Source organism: Papaver somniferum, chromosome 7, assembly GCF_003573695.1.
Source record: "Papaver somniferum cultivar HN1 chromosome 7, ASM357369v1, whole genome shotgun sequence".
NCBI classification, from domain to species: domain Eukaryota; kingdom Viridiplantae; phylum Streptophyta; class Magnoliopsida; order Ranunculales; family Papaveraceae; genus Papaver; species Papaver somniferum.
The window spans coordinates 139,126,633-139,145,550 of NC_039364.1; the positions used below are offsets into that span (position 1 = coordinate 139,126,633).

An 18,918-nucleotide genomic window follows, 5' to 3' on the forward strand; every position below is an offset into this window, starting at 1 on the left:
ATTTAAGACATAATTTGTTTTGTTTTTCAAAATGATTAGGAAATAAATCAAAAGAAATTTTTCCAAAAAGGAAAGTCTTGGTTGACCAAAGTCCATGGCGCAAGCACGAGCCATAAGCCCAAGCTCTTAGTGGAAACAAAAATATTTCTCCCCACACGTTCTACCCACATTGTTTTACTAACTATTCATAAAGGAATAGTTATATAGTGGAACTCCTCTTTAGTTATGCCCAATGTGGGACTAAAGGACCTATATCATTCACTCATAGAAAATGAGTAAGAGCTCTTAGAGACCCAAAGGTCCTAAGTTCCATTCTCACCAAGACCATAAAATCTAAACATTAAAAATTCATTTTCTCCAACAGACATCTAGTGGAGGTGAAGGTGGTGGCGGTGGCGATGGAGGAGCTGGGGATGAAACTGGTGTTGGTGTTCCACAACAACACAAACATGAATCGGTAAACCAGCCTGGACTTCCTTTGCAGAACTTGGTATATGGCTTAAAGAGACAAATTGCTTTACATTTGGGATCACATCCAGCACAAGTGAGTGTTAGGGGGTAACTCCAAACTTGTTGCCCAGGTTGACAACCTGCTTGCGCCGATGCCATGTCTACACCAACATGAAAATAAGTAAATGAATAGGTATCAAAATACAGAAAAGGAATTGCAGACCACAGTATCTATAGTTCTATACAACGACCGTTACGTAACGAAAAGAAGAAATTCATTATCTATATTTAGCTTGTGTCAGTATAGAAAAGATATGAAGTAGAAGAAGAAAGCAATAAGAACTGAAGGATGATTGGCTGACACTTAAGAGAAACAACCCAATTTGGGAACTCTCAGAAGAAGAAGACATCATACTTGATTATATTATGATAATAAAGACTTGTAGAAACTTTGGCGGTGGGTTTATGTGCTCAAGAACTCTCTCTATTTATATAGAGGAAAATCTGACACTTGAGTTGAATAAATATCTTCAAACAGTTTCTAATTTATTTATTTAGCAGGTAGACATGGCATGACAGAGGTGCACAAATTAAACATTAAGATATAAAATTATGGGATGAAACAATGATTTCTGTTTTTTTAATTATTTATTTCTTATGTTCTTTTTTAATAGGCTAGTTTTGTTTTTTTAGAGAAAATTAAGAAAATTAAGTGAACAAATCATGAAAGTGGTCCTCATGACACTTGTAAATAAAAGAAGTGAAGTGCAATGGTCTCCATAACACTTGTTAACAAAAGAAGTAAAGAAAAATGGTCCACATGACACTTGTCATTAAAAGAAATTAAGAGAAAGTGGTCCTAGAAAGACTAAAATAATATTTGACTTTTCCAGTTAGAAAACCTACGTATTTTTGAAACATTTATTTATAGAAACGGGCATATTAAAGAAGAAGGTGGGTGTAGTTTATATGAATTTGAATCAATCAAAATTTAAGAGTGAATTGTAAAACGAAACAAAATCCCACGATGTTAGCAGTACTTGTCGACGATTAAGAATTATTGTTAAACAAAAGAAAATCTTGTTTTCCCCGAAAGGGAAAAAGAACATATGGCATGCCGTTTTTGCGAGAGGGAGACGACAAAAAGTGTCCAACGGGAAAGTGCGACATTGTGTTTGAAGATTGAAGTTTGAGATGCAAGAATCAACACTAAACCAAAACCTAAATTACAACAAACATCATACAAACAACAAAGTAGATAGAGCTGCATCTCTACTGAAAACATGTTCATCACTCTCTCAACTGAAACAAATTCATGCCCAAATTTTCAGATCACATCTCCATCAAAACAACTCTTTAGCTTCTACTCTTGTCTCTCTTTACACTTCATTCTCTTTCTCTAACTATACTCACCTTGTCTTCTCTTCTGTTACAACACCAACATTATCTCTCTATAATCACACCATTAGAGCTTTCTCTAAAAACCCATCTCTTTGCATTAAATCCCTCCATCTCTATTTCCAAATGCTTCGCAGAGGAATCAAACCCGATAATTACACATACCCTTTTCTCCTCAACTCATGTGCTACTCTATCTGCACTTAAACAAGGAGTTGAGATTCATGGACGTATTTTGAGAACTGGGTTTCTGATTTATACTCCGGTTTCGAATGCATTGATAGATATGTATGGAAAATGTAATTCGTTGGGTCAATCGCGTTGGGTGTTCGATGAAATGCTTGATAGAGATGTTGTTTCTTATAATGCTCTTATAGGGGCTCATGCAAGGCTTGGGGAAGATATGAGCCAAGCGCAAAGAGTATTCGATCATATGCCGGTTAGAAATGCAATATCTTGGAATGGGATGATTGTTGGTTATGTTAATGCTGGTGATTTGAGTTCAGCTCGTCGAATATTTGATAAGATGCCTGAAAGAAATGTAGTTTCGTGGACAACAATGTTAGTGGGATATGCAAAGAGCGGATATATGGATTCAGCCAGATTTCTCTTTGATTCAATGCCTGAAAGAAATATAACTGCTTGGACTGCGATGATTAATGGTTATGCGCAGAATGGGCGACCCAGTGAAGCATTGGAACTTTTCCGCGGAATGGAAAAAGCACGGATAAAACCGGAGGCTGTAACTATGACTGGTGTAATCTCTGCCTCGGCGCAGTTGGGTGGGACTGAGTTGGCAAATTGGATCGGGTCTTACGTGGATAGAGAAGGAATTGAACGAAATGAGAAAATCCTCACTGCACTAATCGACATGCATGCAAAATGTGGTAATATGGAAGAAGCATGCCGGTTGTTTCGCGGGATACCTTTCCCGGATGTATTTTCTTACAGTGCGCTTATCACAGGTCTTGCTTCTCATGGGCATGCTTTCAAAGCTCTAAAAAAATTTCGGAAAATGCAGGCGGAAGGTATTGACCCGGACAATATAACGTTTGTGGGGGTTCTTACAGCTTGTAGCCATACAGGACTCGTTGAAGATGGTTTGAGGTTTTGGAATGAAATGGTTAATGATTACAAGATTAAGCCTGAGGCAGGCCACTTTGCCTGCATGGTCGATATGCTTGCACGTGCTGGGAGACTCGATGAAGCTCACGAGATGGTCATGAGTATGCCAGAGGGACCTCATCCTGGAGCTTTGGGTGCTCTGTTGTCGGCGTGTAAAACGTATGGAAATGTCGAGATTGCTGAAAGCACCGCGAAGAAGCTAATAACGTTGGAGCCTGGAAATACTGGGAACTATTTGCTTCTTTCGAGTACCTATGCTTCTAGAGGACAATGGGAGGAAGCTGCAAAAGTGAGGATTGCAATGAAGGAGAAAAGGATCGATAAGCTTCCTGGATGTAGTTGGATTGAAGTCAAAAGTAGAAATCATTGTCATGAAATTCAGTCGAAACGATCAACTAATGAAGGAGGTCAGTAGCATCCATACTACTTGGTTCATCGCCTCAATGGAACATCATCGCGTGCACCTCCATCCATATTGCTTGCTTCATCATTTCAACAAATAACTGTGTCAGGTGCACTAGGATCCATGTGCCATATGATGTAGTCCATTGGATGCGTTAATGACTGACAAGAGCAAGAACTTGGTGGATGCACTGCTGAACGACAAGAGCTAGAACTTAGTGGATGCATTTCGAAAACATCTTAAAAAGGTGAAACCAGGCAGCTGAATTACATGGGGGAAAACAAATTATGAGGGTCTTTGAGGATCTTTTAGCTTCCTATTAAATCATTCTGGAAGGATGTGGATCGTTCTACATTCCGAAGGAAACCCCCGATCAGTTTCAATATTATTATTTATTCTTTACTGGTACATTGTATGTATGCTAAGACTGACAAAATTGTAGGCTTTCAATAGAAGCAGCTTTTTGGTTTTTCTACTGCTTTCATAATAACAGTTTTTAGTTTTTTACCATCTACTGCTCTCATAACAAATTTTACCACTCAGATATGGGGGTAATACAAGAGAACTAATAATAATAGATACAACATAAGATTGCTAACAAAGAAAAATAATTGAATGTTATAGTTGTTTGATACATTTCCTTCAAACTCTTGGACAACGACAATTGATATGAATCAATAGTTGCGATATTGTCTATTCTGTTGAGGATAGTAATTCTATTGAGAATGGTAGTTCTGCTGAGAATGGTAGTTCTGTTGAGGACTGTAATTTGCCTCTGGCATAGCCATCTCAGACAATAAAGAAGTTTTCAAAAGCCACCCTTCTGGTTCCTCGAGGAATTGGTTTGTGTCGATATAAGTTTTAAGTTTCATGATGATTGGATTCAGCTTTGGATTTTGTTTTGATTCCAGGGCACCCAGGAAGTGGCGAGATATGATATTAAGTATCTTCCGGAACTGAGTTTTTTTATGTCTTGAAGAGTGCAAAACCTGTCATCTGTGAAACACAAAATTAAGGTTGCTTAATTGACGGAAGTTGTACATCCCTTTCAGGAAAAGGAAGAAGAAAAAGCGAGCTTGGAATGAAATTATGCCAGCTTGCTTCATGTGACAGTAAAACAACATGGGATTGGTTCTTGTTCCACAACTATTTTTAGTGAACATAATCGAACTAGTAGTTCTGCGACCAACTTACTTCTAGGAAACTGTTCAGAGCTACTGCCGTGTATATGTTGGCTGGGAGTGAATTCAACAACCTGGCAATTCATGCCCAACCTTCCTTCAGACCATGTAGGTTTTGGACACCGCTAACTTCCGTCTGCCACAACAAGCAGAGCAGTTAGCAAGTCAGACGGCATTAAAAAACAAAACGAATAAATGAGGAGCATGCAATTAGAGAAGTTGGTGGATTGCTTGAACAACTTGGTTTATAGTTCACATATTTAGGTTCATGATAGACTTTAGATGATGAAAGGAGAAGTACCAACCTGAACTAGTACTCCGTATAATTTCATATAAGATGCCACTCCTTCCAAATAACTTTCATGGCTTTCAGCCTTCCCATCTTCTTCTCGGAAACCCATCACTTTAAAGTAGTCTTCTTTAGATATTGCTGACTGTAATGGAAACCAAAAAAATTTAATATTGAGTCTTTAAAAAACCACATCTTACTCATTAAAACACAAGACTTGATATATTTTTGTACAAAATTATCCTTCAAGAAGGATTTTCCTGAGGCTAAGCCAAAATAACCCACCTCTGAGTAAGCTACATGCTTTGGAACAGTGTATATACAAGCCTTATGGAGCTCCGCAAGAAGAAGATCCATCGCAAGGGGAACCTGATCCATAGACATATATTTTAAAAAGTATACTTGAGTTTCTAATGCAATGACAGAATGATGAAGCCTGTCATTCCATTTCCAGATATTGCATTACCATGAGGTCTACTTTGACTTGCGCTTTGATTAAAGTTTCACTAGGAGAGCATACAAAATGTTAAGCTTCTAAACTTCTAAAGAACGAATAGAAAAGTGATAACCTGTGAAGTAACAAGAACAATGACATGCCCACAGGCAAATGCAGTATTGTTAAAGTTTGCACTCTGGGTTGAGCACTGAGACACAACCTGTGAAATGAGAGTGGTTGACAGTTTTAATAAACTCATTAATGCAATAAAATGCGAAGGCTGCATAAAGAAAAGAACTGACATTCTCAACTTATGACATGATAGTCAACAAAGCTTTTGCAAAAGATGCTCCGCACAGGAACTCTTTTTAATTTCCTAAAGATACTAAAATAATTTTTTCCCTTTATAAGCACAATGCAGATTACCTTCTTTGCAAACATAACAGCACTAATTGATTGAGGACATAGAGGATCATTCATAAGTCTAATCAGTTCACTCGCTTTTGCTCTGAAAACTGAAAGTAGAAATGAGGGTCAATCAATTTTACTCAGCTTGTAAGATATCAAAATGTACAACTAGAAACCTTTCAGCAAACAGGTTTCTGCTTTGGAGAACGGCTAGTGCAAAATATACGGATTCTATTGAGACAATAGTTTAAAAATAATAATGATTATAAGAAAAGAAAAAAAAAACCAACCACCTGACACTGTCTCTATTCCCAGATATTTGCTTTATCCGCCGACCAATTTGCAATTCATAACTACGAAAATCCTGTCCAAACATGAGGCATGAAACACAAAACCTTGTGAAAGATGACCCGGAACCTATTTGGTATCATGGAAACAAGCTTTTACGAATAAAAAATATTAGATTAGCTAATTCAGTTGTATAGACTAATTGCGCATGTGGATATATTCATTCAAGGCAAGACAAGTAAGCAAACTACCTACTTGCAAAAAACTGAGTATATAAGACAAGTTTTACTATTTCTCCATTAACTTTACTACCAAGACTTGTTAACATATTATTAAAGTACATATACGAGTATTCAGGAAATTGAAAGAAGAAAGAAAGAGAAAAAGCAAGAAGAAGCAATCACCTGATTATGACTCAATCTTAAAGCCTGGTTATTTTCATCAACCTTCTTAAACTTTTGAAGCCTTTCAACCTTTACTCGTAGAGTACTATCAGCAGCCCTAACTAAACTACCTATCACGATATTGAGGACTATTATGCTTGCATGTGCACCAAATCAAATTAAAGGAACATGAATACTGTATGAACTTTCCTAATCCACTTTAAGGCTACCACAAACTGGAAATTACAGGATTCCATTTCGCGAAAAGAATAACGTAAAATAGACTGATAAAAGGCTGAAGGTTGTTGGTAGATGGAAAAATTCAGAGCGGATAATACAGAATCCAAAGTAAACGGCAGACACGAAGCCAGAGAAGTCCCGGACATCTAAAGTACCTGCTGATGGTGAAATATTTGATCCAGATATGCCAGGTTCACTCATGTTTACATCTTTTAGTGTTTGAGCAGCTTCCCTCTTTTGTGTCTCTTCACTTGTCTTTTTTGCATTCTCCGTGACTTCTTTTTCTGCAGCCTCTTTAGCTCTCCGATTTTCTGCTTCAAAATCTACTGCCTTTCGTGCTTCTTCAGCCCTCTTTTTCACAGCCTGCACCTCAGTAATAACAATTTTGGCTTAATACCATCTGGAACAACCAAAACTGACTTAGCTGTCTCAAATGTTCAATACATCTGCACCCACATGATAAGAAAACACAATCATATCCTTCCCATCACTAGTTCTGAGTTTTCAATAACACAAAGGAGGATGAGTTCAAATACTTGGAAAACATTTTAATTAAGTCATTAACAAAAGTATATCTAGTTATCCACCTGAAGTAGACAAAACCTGAGATGAAGATTGGATCAGAGAATGTTTGTGCTAGACAGGGTTAAGGCTGTCAGAGGGTTGTAAAGTGGCTGGTAGTCATGTATGTGGGTGATGGAAGGTACTAGATAAGAGTTGTGCGACAATGATGCATATCTATTTTACTGTATTGCTCCTTTTTGTGATCTCTATCCTTTTCAACCTGGCTGAGTGCAGAAGTTGACCTCTCATACACATGCATCAAATCAGTTTCTAACGATTTCACTTTGTTCCTGACTTTCTCCTGATGGAAAAGGAAGACAAAGATAACAGGAACATTGTCAATGACTGTAAAATACATTTAAAAAAGGAGCTAACATGGATATAGTCATATAGAACGCTGCTCTCAAGACGTATTCCTAAACTCTCTGAGAAGCTAAGCAAATTCCATACCACACACATACACCAAACAGAAAAGAAAGAAATGAATCTCACTTTAATCTCTTGATGGCGTTCATGCTCCAATTCAGCTAAAACACCATCCAGCAGTCCGACTCGACCCATCAATTGCATCTGATTCTCTTCGATAACTGAGTTATCATCCCCAGAGCTCTCTGAGTCACTGAAAAGGAAGTAATCAGTATGAACATAACTCACCACAGACCTGACAAAAACTTAATAAAAGTCACTAAATAAAAAAAATTTATCAGAAAGAATAACTTGATAAAATCATTTTTATACCTGGAATCAGTAAAAGAGAATCATCTACCAGTTTTAACTAACTGTCTATCATTAACCCCATCATCATCGTAATCATAATAATCGTCTTCAGATACTCTCATCACAAACCCCTCTGCCTCTGACTGCTTCTACTAACCACTTTCTTACTGTGTACTTGTTTTTTAGTAAAAGGTACAATAAGTTTAAAAGCGGAAGATGAAGTTGAAGAAGTGCCATTTAGTTTAAGTTCTAAGAAATTTAATTCAGATAATAAAGAATCTAAATTCCAATTTGGCTTAGGGTCTGCTGTTATTATTACTCCATTATTCGCAGTATTCTTAGAACAAGGTAGTTCCAATTTTATTGCTCCCCTGCAAACAATAAACATACACAATCAACATCAATAAAACCTCAGAACAACACAATAAACATTGAATACAAACAAACAACAAGAAAAACCCTAAACTTTAGGTCATATAATTTAATTAGGGGTTTAATATGTTTTCTGATTGAGGAAATTGTGTAATTTTAATCAATGATGATGAGGAGGAGAAATAAAAACACTAAAAAAGGAGAAAAACGTTAAACCCTGGTATAGTATTCTGGAGAAGCATGGTATTGGTAGTAGTTGAAATTGAATGAAGTAGCGGTGACATCCCGCTAATCGACCGTTGGAAGATCGTCTTTTATACCGTGAAAAATATATTAGAATTTAAGCAACTTGTAAAGGTCAATGCTTGAATATACCATAATTATTAGAACTAGATGTGCGCCCGTGCTCTATACGGTTCCAGATTGGCATTCCCAGATTGACAATGCTGCAGTTTGTTCAATTGGTTTCGTTTTCATGAATTCTTGGGTTGTCTATAAATAACGCCCTCCAGGCTCCAGTCCACTCCTGGTCGGTGCGCCCTAATCTTAACAGGTTGAGGTTATCATAATTCATAGCACAAAGCGCACCAAGGATAGATAAAGCAAAAAGAACTCACCAATTGTGATATTCTTTTACTAATGAATGCACTGTTACATCGAAACCAACCAAATTAACAACAATTTGTCTACATTTATCTCCCAGACTAATATCATAGTTTTTTTAAATGCCTATTTTCAATGAATGAACGATGTAATTTTCCACCCAATCTTCTTATATCAACTTATTTTTATTGTGTAACTTGTCAGAAATTACACATCGCCAGTGCTTCTCAGAGACACCTATGGGATCATGAATCATCTCTTAAAATTAAAATTGTAGACCTCTTGAATGAGCATCAGCAATATTGATAACCAAAGTTCACACGGTAACATCATCTTCAGCACCTAGTACTTAATTTTCTTGTTCATAAGTCAGTTTTGAGTCACAAATTGTTTTTGGAAAGAACATTGGAAAGTAGCATGCATAACAATAATAACTACAGCATAATTCACACCGTAAGACCTAAAACTTAAAAATCACTTCTCGGAACTTTCCAATAGCATTCATCTGATTTCCTGATTGTATGCAACCGAACAAAGTCACAAACAATAACACAAAAAGGTTGTTATCATTATTCAGTTAAACTGCAAGGCAATAGTGGAAGTTATCAACTGAGATTTAACCTAAGCAAGAGGAACAACATAAAGTATTGATGTCAGAAATTTTTAACCGTGGGCACATCACACTTTTTCCATGATTTTAGTGTTAAGTAACTAGGATATGCAAAAAAATATTCCGTAGTGCCTCCATAACAACCTTTGACGCCCTCAGGGTTGAGCATATGTTTTCTAATGATCTGAGTTCTGACTCTATATGTGTGCTTAACATCACAAATTCAGAAACTCAGTATTGTGCACGATCGTGTAAGATAGTAGGGAATTGGCATATATAAGACATCACATAAAATCACTTGATGACAAAAGACATACCCTTCAGAGTTACCTGTTTACATACTATCTGCTAATTTAAATATCTAGCATAAAAATTACTACCTAAAATATAAATTTAGATCAATGCGTACAGATTTGCCTGAGCCAGTCAAAAACTAGAATAATGTAGAAAATAGTATCAAAAACATAAGTTTAAAAGCTATATCAGGTGTTTGAGTATCTTCAACATTGGGTTTGTAGCCCATGCACAAAGACTTAACTTATATGCCATCTATGGGGAGTCGAACCTACAACTACATGGTTGAGGGCCATGTACTCTACCCATTGAGCAAAAATAGCAAGTAAAAATGTGGAAATTATTGTTAAATTCCAACTTAGATTTCACATGTCTAATTAATTTAAAATGGCGCTGAGCATGAGGATCCATAGCGAATATCACAATGGTAAGGTTACCATATTTTTTATTCTAAAACAAAAAATATCACCAATTTTTCAAAGGACTAAATATATTGTTAGTACAGAACCCAAAAAAAAATAAGCGACATAGTGATGATCTCATACCTTTTTAGAGTGTCATATTTTGCAAGTCGTGGCAATGGAATAAGAATGGTATACTCCAACTCGGAATTGTACCCTGTCATAACCTCCATCTGTATATCCATGACTCACAGTCCATTCTATGCCTAAAATCGAGAATAACAAAGTCTAGCTCCAAGAACAAAAATAGTCAGACAGTAATGTAACTTTTTGGTTTACATTTTTCTTTATCCAACTACACTAAATCAAATAATTTCCGTTATAAACATAACAACACCTTTGATTAGTATAACTGCAGTTGTTCTCTTAACAGAAGTTTATCATCCATAAAGGATCAGCTTGGACAATTGCTTCATCTTCTATTGTACATTTTATCTCAGAATTTGAGATATTGTTTTCTTACTGTACTTTGTGTTTCTTCTTTCCACTACAACAAAACACGCCATAGGACACGCACTAAAGATCACAATTTATGAACACTTGATGTCTTTTTAGGGTAAAAACCTAAAGACCATTAATATTATAGCGTTTGTGATCTTAGATACAGAGACCTTCCTATACATCTCATAGATTTTAGAAACTGTGATCTTATAACTGATCATTTGACTACTTTCAACACTATTTTGTGATAAAAATGCCGTCCATTAGGCTTTTTTGGTAAATTTTAGAAAACAATTGCGGTGAGCGTGGCTCGAACCCGCGACCTTCTTCTAGAATTTGACCGGGTCAACATAATCAAATAGTCAACAAGACAAATCAAAACATTCGGTTCATTTAAACTTCATTTTCTTTTTTTCTTTCTCTTTCCTCTTTTTTATCTCTGCCGAAATTCCCATGAAATAGAATTTAGCCCTAGGTTATAATTTCGCAATTTTGATCTGAATCAAGAAAAAACCCCTAAAATTTCTAGTTTGATCTTTAGTATTTTGATTCTTTTTAATAGTAGTCATTGAGTTTATACTTTCAGATTTGATGGGGAAAATCTAATTTTTGGAATTCATTTAGATTGTCGAAGGTTTGGGTTTTGGAATCGGGTCATCATCGAAGATGAAGTTTCATTCTAGGTAAATTCCGAATTATATCTCCTAATCCTTCAATTTAATTTCGATTTCCTAACATAATCGGTCAGAATCTAGAGTTTTGATTTTGTGTGTAGGTCGGGAGTTTGAGCAATTGTATTTTCAGTGATGGAGGAAGTTCCAGAATTGTTGTATTATAAGAAGTTGTAGAATAAGAAGAATCGAAAAGAGGGGAAAACAACTGAAAAATCTTTTCGATATACATGGGTTGTTTTGCAGAGTACTCATGGGTTGCAAAGCTAGACATGCTACTAAGGTAATTAAAATTCAACTCAGAGGATTTTTATTAATTTCATACTTTCATTTGATTGAGTTTCAGTTAGTTACTTTTGATTGTAAAGAAGAAGAAAGGTTGAATGAATTTCATGGTGTTTATTTGTTTTCAAATTTGTGAATTAGTTTGAAGTATGTTTAATAGTCTTATTGGTCTAGTTCTTACTGTTGGTTCATTTGAAGAACTCTATGGTACCTCTAGCAAATAACCAATAATAACAAATTTTTACTGTTGGTTCATTTGAAGAACTCTGGGGAGAATCCTCATGCTGCTAAAGGGATTGCGGTGGCTATTTGTTCCAATATTAAAATCGAGGTATAAATGCAAGTCCCACCTGGCACTATTCAGTATGTAATTCTTTTAGCATTCCAAGTTACAGTATTCATTCCTGGGTTTTAAGGTCTAAAATGATCGAAGGGTTTGTCCTTTTTATGTTATGGAGCTACTCAAATCACAGAGTTATTGAGTAGAACAGCTATCTTTATTTTTTTTGTTCTGGAATGGCATTTCATCATCATGATAGTTTAATGCATATACTATTCTGGATTGCATGTTGTCTGGATGTTAGCTGAAATGTATGGTCACTTTGTCTATGCTTAGCTATGGAGTATCACATTATGTTGTTTGGTGTTGTGCTTTGTGCATGCTCAGATTTTGGATTGGATAGACATAATTTCTACCACATTTTTATATTTTTTTCTTCTACTGGATCTTAATTCGATTTTGTTACTGTATTTTTATTCTGTATGAATTTGGTCAGAGGGTTGTTGTTCTTTACTAGTGGTTCCATGTTTTATTTTGGTTTGAAACTGATTTATTTCACTTGTATTTCAGTTCAACATAAGGGAAGAACTTGCGAAGTTGCATGTCATATGAAGCTTGATGCCGAAGCTGCAGAGAATATGGTGTAGTTATGCCGTATGAAGCTTGTACGAAGCCTCTGAGACGAATTAACTTAATTATAGTTCTTTATGCCGTATAATATGGTGTTTTGTGTTAACTAGGTACAACATGATCACTTTGAGGAGTTCTTTATGCCCAAGCTTGGAGAAATCAGCTTTTCTGGTATAGATAAGTCGAAGAAATCTGCGGTATATATCTCATTTCCACGTGTATTTTTGAAGTTGTAATATTTGGTACTTTGAGTCGTAATACTATTCTATATAGGGTGTTTGGAAAAGGTGTTTCTAATACTACATCTTTATCTGGATTTCAGAACGAAAATGAAGTCCGTCAACCATCTATTAGAAACAAATTTGAAAATTGCTTCTAAAAACTATTTAGGAAGTGATTACATAGGTTGCTTACCTGCTGAAATTTTTAACTAAAACGAAGTACGTCAACCATATTTTGGTCACAAAATGTGTGGGAGCTCCATAACTTTTTTCTTGCACAAGTGGGTTAATACTGAGACAATCAGATAAGTACACACCTCTAACTGATGCACGTGGTTTGGGTCAATCATTTGAACGGCACTTTTGTGAAAATAAATATATTGAATGTTCACTTTTGTTTCTCGGGTTTTAATTGGTCTTCTTCTTATGATTATTTTTAGGTGTTTACTTCTTATAGAGACTACGTATTTGAAGGGTGTGCAACATTTTTTCGCCTCAGTAAATTCAGACTAATTAAGAAATATGAGGTAGGAACCTTGATTCTATATATGCATTATTGGTTTGAACTATTCTCCGGGTTTAAAACATTTAGTGTTTTTTGTTACATCTCGAGTTTAAAAATACTGCACAAAAAATAGCACCTTCTCTCTGGTTTATTTAAGATTGGTGTAAGATGTATCCACATTTAGTTAAGCTTGGACTTAATCTATCAGCTCTGCGGTGCGTTTATTTCTGGTGGTGGTTGTCTACTCTTGTTTCATCTGTTGCTGTAGTTATAAAAGCTTCCTTATAGCCTATTCTTTCTCCCTCTATTTGATTGTGTTTTTACATTTGTTGTGTCTCACTGCCTTTCTGGTGGTCTGGCCATTTGAGCTGTTCATTGAAGTAGCACTTTAACATTTAGCTGTGTTAGACATCTTTCAACCGTCTGTTGTTTCTAAGTTTATCTTTTTCTTTGTTCATTGCAGTAGCACTCGAAAATTCTCTTTGAGGAGACAGGACAAAAATAGAAATAAGAAACTCTTGGTTGAATTGAGTTTCTTTGGATTTTGACATTTTAGAGCTGAACGTACTTCATAAGTATTTCTTTGGATTTTGACATTTTAATACATTTGTTTGTTAATCACGAGATGCATGCAACTTTCAGGAGGTCGCTGTTTCCAGAATTGCAAGAACCATTTTGTTGTTCATTTTGAGAGAGAACTTTGCAGTCCCAAGAATTGTTTGAAATTTACCAGCATACAAGTGATATACCCGATTTTGTCTCATGTTTTGATTGTTGTATCTTTGTAGGAGTATATAGTGGTTCTTGCTTGTAAACGGAAAGCACCAGCATCAGGCCAGGGATGATTTGGAGGCGTTTCTTGGCGAAAAGAGTAGTGAATTTGTGTCCTGGTATAACATTGTTCCTCGAATTCTTTTCAATCATAAATTAATTTTACAAAACCAGGTGGATAATTAAGAAGGAATTAAACATAAAATTGCAGAAAAACAAAGTTTCAGGAGATATGTATAGGATGAGGTTAATCGTCGTGATATTTTGAAGCATGATTCTTCTAGAGTGTAAGTGTCTTCTGGATATTCATTTGGTGGTGAGAAGAACATTAGATACGCGAGGCAGAGAAAGGTTGGCACTGGCCTTATTTGACATTAGTTATCTGAATTTATGTTTATTGTTGACTTCTCCTCTAACTTGAGCAACTGGATACTGTTGCACCGATTGTCAAGGATACCCGTGGTGAGCTGAACCCGCGAAATCAATCTTCAGTGGAGCGAATATTAGGTTCTGCGAGTTCACAATCTGCGATGGAAGGTATTGTACATCCTTTGAATGAAATCTGTGTGCATCATTATGTGGTTATTATGTGTCATGCCCTTTCATGATTGTGTGCAGACATTCCATTGATCTCTGTTAGTTCACTAACCTGGATGCGCCCTGATAATTTATTAATATTAGGGTCCACCTTTGCTTAGTTGATTTTCTGCTTTAATCTTTTCCAGGTTGTGCATCACGTTTTGCAATGACTTTGAATGATCCTCCTGTTTCCATACCATCTGCATTTGATATTATGTCTTTCGTATTGGATTCAATATTCTTTTAGTTTTTGTCTTGTTATGCTGTTTTCAGGGTTGCTCTATCCCGTGGATGATAATTTATCCTCTGTACATCCTTTTGGGGATTTGTATATTTATATACGTGAATATAACTTACCGAATCTGATATACTTTACAATCTAATCTGCAAATTTGTCCTTGGATACAGGTTATGAGAGGTACTCATCCAACAGTACAGTCAGCAGCGCAAAGGTCACTTCAGCAGGTGATTGTCTTTAGAATTGTAATATAAAACCGATATAGTCTGGCGACTAATACCTTTTTTCTCATCAGGCTGAGAGTGTCAAATCCTATCTCTTGTCATTAATCTTTTGATTGTCATAAAGAATCCTTAACCCCTGGTCATTAAAAAGGAAAATGGTGCTCAGGGTACTTGTCTGTCTACCCCCGTCTCAGTTCATCAGTAAGTCTAGCATTGATGGTTCTCATGTGTCCTTACTTATTGTCTTTGTCTTTGTCTGCAGAAGAAGGCGTGCAAAATACTCCCCACTAGCCTTGAGGTTGTTGTGGATTGTGCAAGTATTCTTGGGATTTTCAAAGTTAACTTCATTCTCCGTGGTCTCAAGGTTGTAAAGCTCGAACCTGACTGAGATAAATCAGTGCTAGACATGTAAGGTGGTCTGCTGAATATCTTGTCAAAACACTTCTTGGTTGCTCTTATCTAAGAATTTGATGTGTAGTTAATCTGAGTAAATCAGTAGACTCGGCAAAAATGTATTTGCCATTTATATATAATTTTGGATTTTGTTTATATCAGTTTTCAATTTAAATTACAGGTGCAGGAATGAAATATACTGTCTTACTGTTTGTGTAGGGTAAATTTGGGTTGAAAACTTAGAGGAAAGATCACAACTTTTAAAACCTTGTCTTTTAAAATCCTGTCTTTAGATCTCAACTTTTCAAAACTTTATGTTCTTTGCATAGCGTAAGATCACACTTTTCATTGCAGAAGAGTTGTTATCTATAGATCTACCCTTTAGATTATACTGGCAAACATCAGTCAGCTAGTACTTAGATCACACTTTTTAAGAATGATCCATGTACGTTTTTGTTGTAGTGTTCATAATCCATGAAATAAAAATCCAATCATAATGTCACCCATACCTTGATCTGTTAAAACGTATGGAAATGTGGAGATTGCTGAAAGCAATGCGAAGAAGCTAATAACGTTGGAGCCTGGAAATACTGGGATTTATTTGCTTCGTTCGAGTACCTGTGCTTCTAGAGGACAATGGGAGGAAGCTGCAAAAGTGAGGGTTGCAATGAAGGAGAAAAGGATCGATAAGCTTCCTGGATGTAGTTGGATTGAAGTCAAAAATAGAAATCATTGTCATGAAATTCAGTCGAAACGATCAGCTAATGAAGGAGGTCAGTAGCATCCATACTACTTGGTTCATCGCCTCAATGGAACAGCATTGCGTGCACCTCCATCCATATTGCTTGCTTCATCATTTCAACAAATAGCTGTGTCAGGTGCACTAGGATCCATGTACCATATGATGTAGTCCATTGGATGCGTTAATGACTGACAAGAGCAAGAACTTGGTGGATGCACTGCTGAACGGCAAGAGCTGGAACTTAGTGGATGCATTTCGAAAACATCTTAAAAAGGTGAAACCAGGCAGCTGAATTACATGGGGGAAAACAAATTATGAGGGTCTTTGAGGATCTGTTAGCTTCCTATTAAATCATTCTGGAAGGATGTGGATCGTTCTACATTCCGAAGGAAACCCCCGATCAGTTTCAATATTATTATTTATTCTTTACTGGTACATTGTATGTATGCCAAGACTGACAAAATTGTAGGCTTTCAATAGAAGCAGCTTTTTGGTTTTTTTACTGCTTTCACAATAACAGTTTTTAGTTTTTTACCATCTACTGCTCTTATAACAAATTTTACCACTCAGATATGGGGGTAATACAAGAGAACTAATAATAATAGATACAACATAAGATTGCTAACAAAGAAAAATAATTGAATGTTATAGTTGTTTGATACATTTCCTTCAAACTCTTGGACAACGACAATTGATATGAATCAATAGTTGCGATATTGTCTATTCTGTTGAGGATAGTAATTCTATTGAGAATGGTAGTTCTGCTGAGAATGGTAGTTCTGTTGAGGACTGTAATTTGCCTCTGGCATAGCCATCTCAGACAATAAAGAAGTTTTCAAAAGCCACCCTTCTGGTTCCTCGAGGAATTGGTTTGTGTCGATATAAGTTTTAAGTTTCATGATGATTGGATTCAGCTTTGGATTTTGTTTTTATTCCAGGGCACCCAGGAAGTGGCGAGATATGATATTAAGTATCTTCCGGAACTGAGTTTTGTATGTCTTGAAGAGTGCAAAACCTGCCATCTGTGAAACAAAAAATTAAGGTTGCTTAATTGACGGAAGTTGTCCAGCCCTTTCAGGAAAAGGAAGAAGAAAAAACGAGCTTGGAATGAAATTATGCCAGCTTGCTTCATGTGACAGTAAAACAACATGGGATTGGTTCTCGTTCCACAACTATTTTTAGTGAACAAAATCGAACTAGTAGTTCTGCTAATAGGTGTCTAAAACACCTTAATATTTATCTATTGTTTATGCTTTCTTTGTTTAGTTTTTTTTTTTAATTATGTATCTTATGTTTGCTTTTGAGTATTTAGGTACTTTGGAGTCATTTGGAACAAAAGAAGACGAAACATGGCAAAAGTGTTGGAGGCGGATTATTTCTCATTATTTGCTTTTATTTCTTCATCTCTGGCTGAAAAGCATGTCAGCTTCAATGATGCGAATTTTGTCTGAAAAGCATGACAACTTTAGTGATGTGTTGAATTGAAGAGAATAAGTGAATTTGAGAAATAAGAGATAGTTGTTGTTGGCGGAGGAACTGAAAGAAGGAAAAAACGTTCAATTGGGAGCATAAGGCGCAAGCGAGTGACATGGGAGTCGGTCCAAGTCAACATATGGGCTGCCATTAGTTGGCCCTTATCTTATTCATGGGTGATTAGAGTCATTCTGTGCACCCCATATCTACTTCAGCTGAGTGGGAATAGCCATCCCCATTCCTACACATTCACCTAAAATCCAGAGAAATCCTTTTCTCTCATCATTGCCTCCCCTCTTTCCCACACTGCCTTAAACCGAGAAGAAAGAATGGCGGCTTTGTTAACGTTCTCAGAGAGGAATAAAGGTATTGTTAATGGAGGAGATCAATGAGTTAAGGATCAATGGAAGAATCAGTTGATGGAAGTTGCAGAGATTCATGGGTTTGCTTCTGTGACTTTGAAGAAATTGAAGTTACTGAAATTCAGAGAGGATAAAATTGAGAGATGGTGCTGTTCGATTCTAGGTCAGAAAATGAAGAGGAGACAGATTTGGTTCTGTCAATTGAAGTTCGATGATGAATTTGCTACCGCCAAGAAGATTATGAATGGATTTTATCTGAATTTAGGGCTTGTGAAACACAAATTTGGGGGTTTTGCTAGCCGATATTACAAGAAGAGATTGAAGCTGTTTCTGTTCATTTTAGAACGAAGAAGAACCAAAAATGGGTTTCTGCTGCTGTTGGAGATTTGTACCAGTCACAGGAATGAGTTGTTGCTGCTGTGAGGTTCAGATGGAGATGTTCCTGGTGCTGCTGAAGCTTACAAAAGAAGAGCAGGTACTATAGGGTTCAAAACAAGAATGAAGGAGGATTAGAAGATGGGTTTGGTGTTATTGTTGCAATGGCTAGATCTGAGAATATGGAGTTGATGCTGTTGTTGTTTCAGGTGGTAAATGGTGAACTGAAGCTAAAGTATGATATGTTGCAATGGAATTGAGTTGATGCATATAAACAAGAAGGAACAGTGATTGAAATTGATATTGCAGGTGGAATTGTTGGTGCTAATGTTGTAGTTATGAACTATCATGGCCTTACTAAATTGCAGGTTGAGCTAAAATGTTGCTAATGGAGTTACTCAGATGGTGGTTTCTGGTGGTGGTTCTGATGATGAACTGATGCAGCTGCAGTTGGCAATGGACTGCAGGGTTGTGGCTGGAGTTTGAAGCAGCATGAAGGGAATTTAG

General features: G+C 36.3%; 1 protein-coding gene, 1 long non-coding RNA gene and 1 pseudogene across 17 annotated transcripts; 2 read left to right on the top strand and 1 right to left on the bottom strand.

Moving 5' to 3' along the window:
* Window positions 1-1,473: 1,473 nt before the first annotated feature.
* LOC113298571 (putative pentatricopeptide repeat-containing protein At5g37570) lies at window positions 1,474-3,845 on the top strand. Its single transcript, XM_026547340.1, has one exon. It carries the CDS (start codon window positions 1,645-1,647, stop codon window positions 3,385-3,387), a length of 1,743 nt encoding a protein of 580 aa, XP_026403125.1. The 5' UTR covers window positions 1,474-1,644; the 3' UTR covers window positions 3,388-3,845.
* A 121-nt stretch (window positions 3,846-3,966) lies between these two features.
* Window positions 3,967-18,918, bottom strand: part of LOC113298572 — a 35,907-nt pseudogene continuing 20,955 nt past the window's right edge.
* LOC113298574 lies at window positions 11,066-15,654 on the top strand. Of its 16 annotated transcripts, XR_003334258.1 has the most exons (12): window positions 11,066-11,345; window positions 11,438-11,616; window positions 11,881-11,949; window positions 12,469-12,725; window positions 13,190-13,276; window positions 13,718-13,829; window positions 14,043-14,144; window positions 14,237-14,376; window positions 14,478-14,562; window positions 15,013-15,069; window positions 15,138-15,233; window positions 15,329-15,654. It is a non-coding gene; the product is annotated as an uncharacterized LOC113298574 (long non-coding RNA). The 16 variants fall into 16 exon arrangements; XR_003334264.1 differs by lacking the exon at window positions 13,718-13,829 and having other exon boundaries at window positions 12,851-13,276; XR_003334252.1 differs by having other exon boundaries at window positions 13,718-14,144.

Coding starts and splice junctions, on each gene's coding strand:
- LOC113298571 (XM_026547340.1), top strand. CDS start 1,645: ATGCAAGAATCAACACTAAACCAAAACCTAAATTACAACAAACATCAT.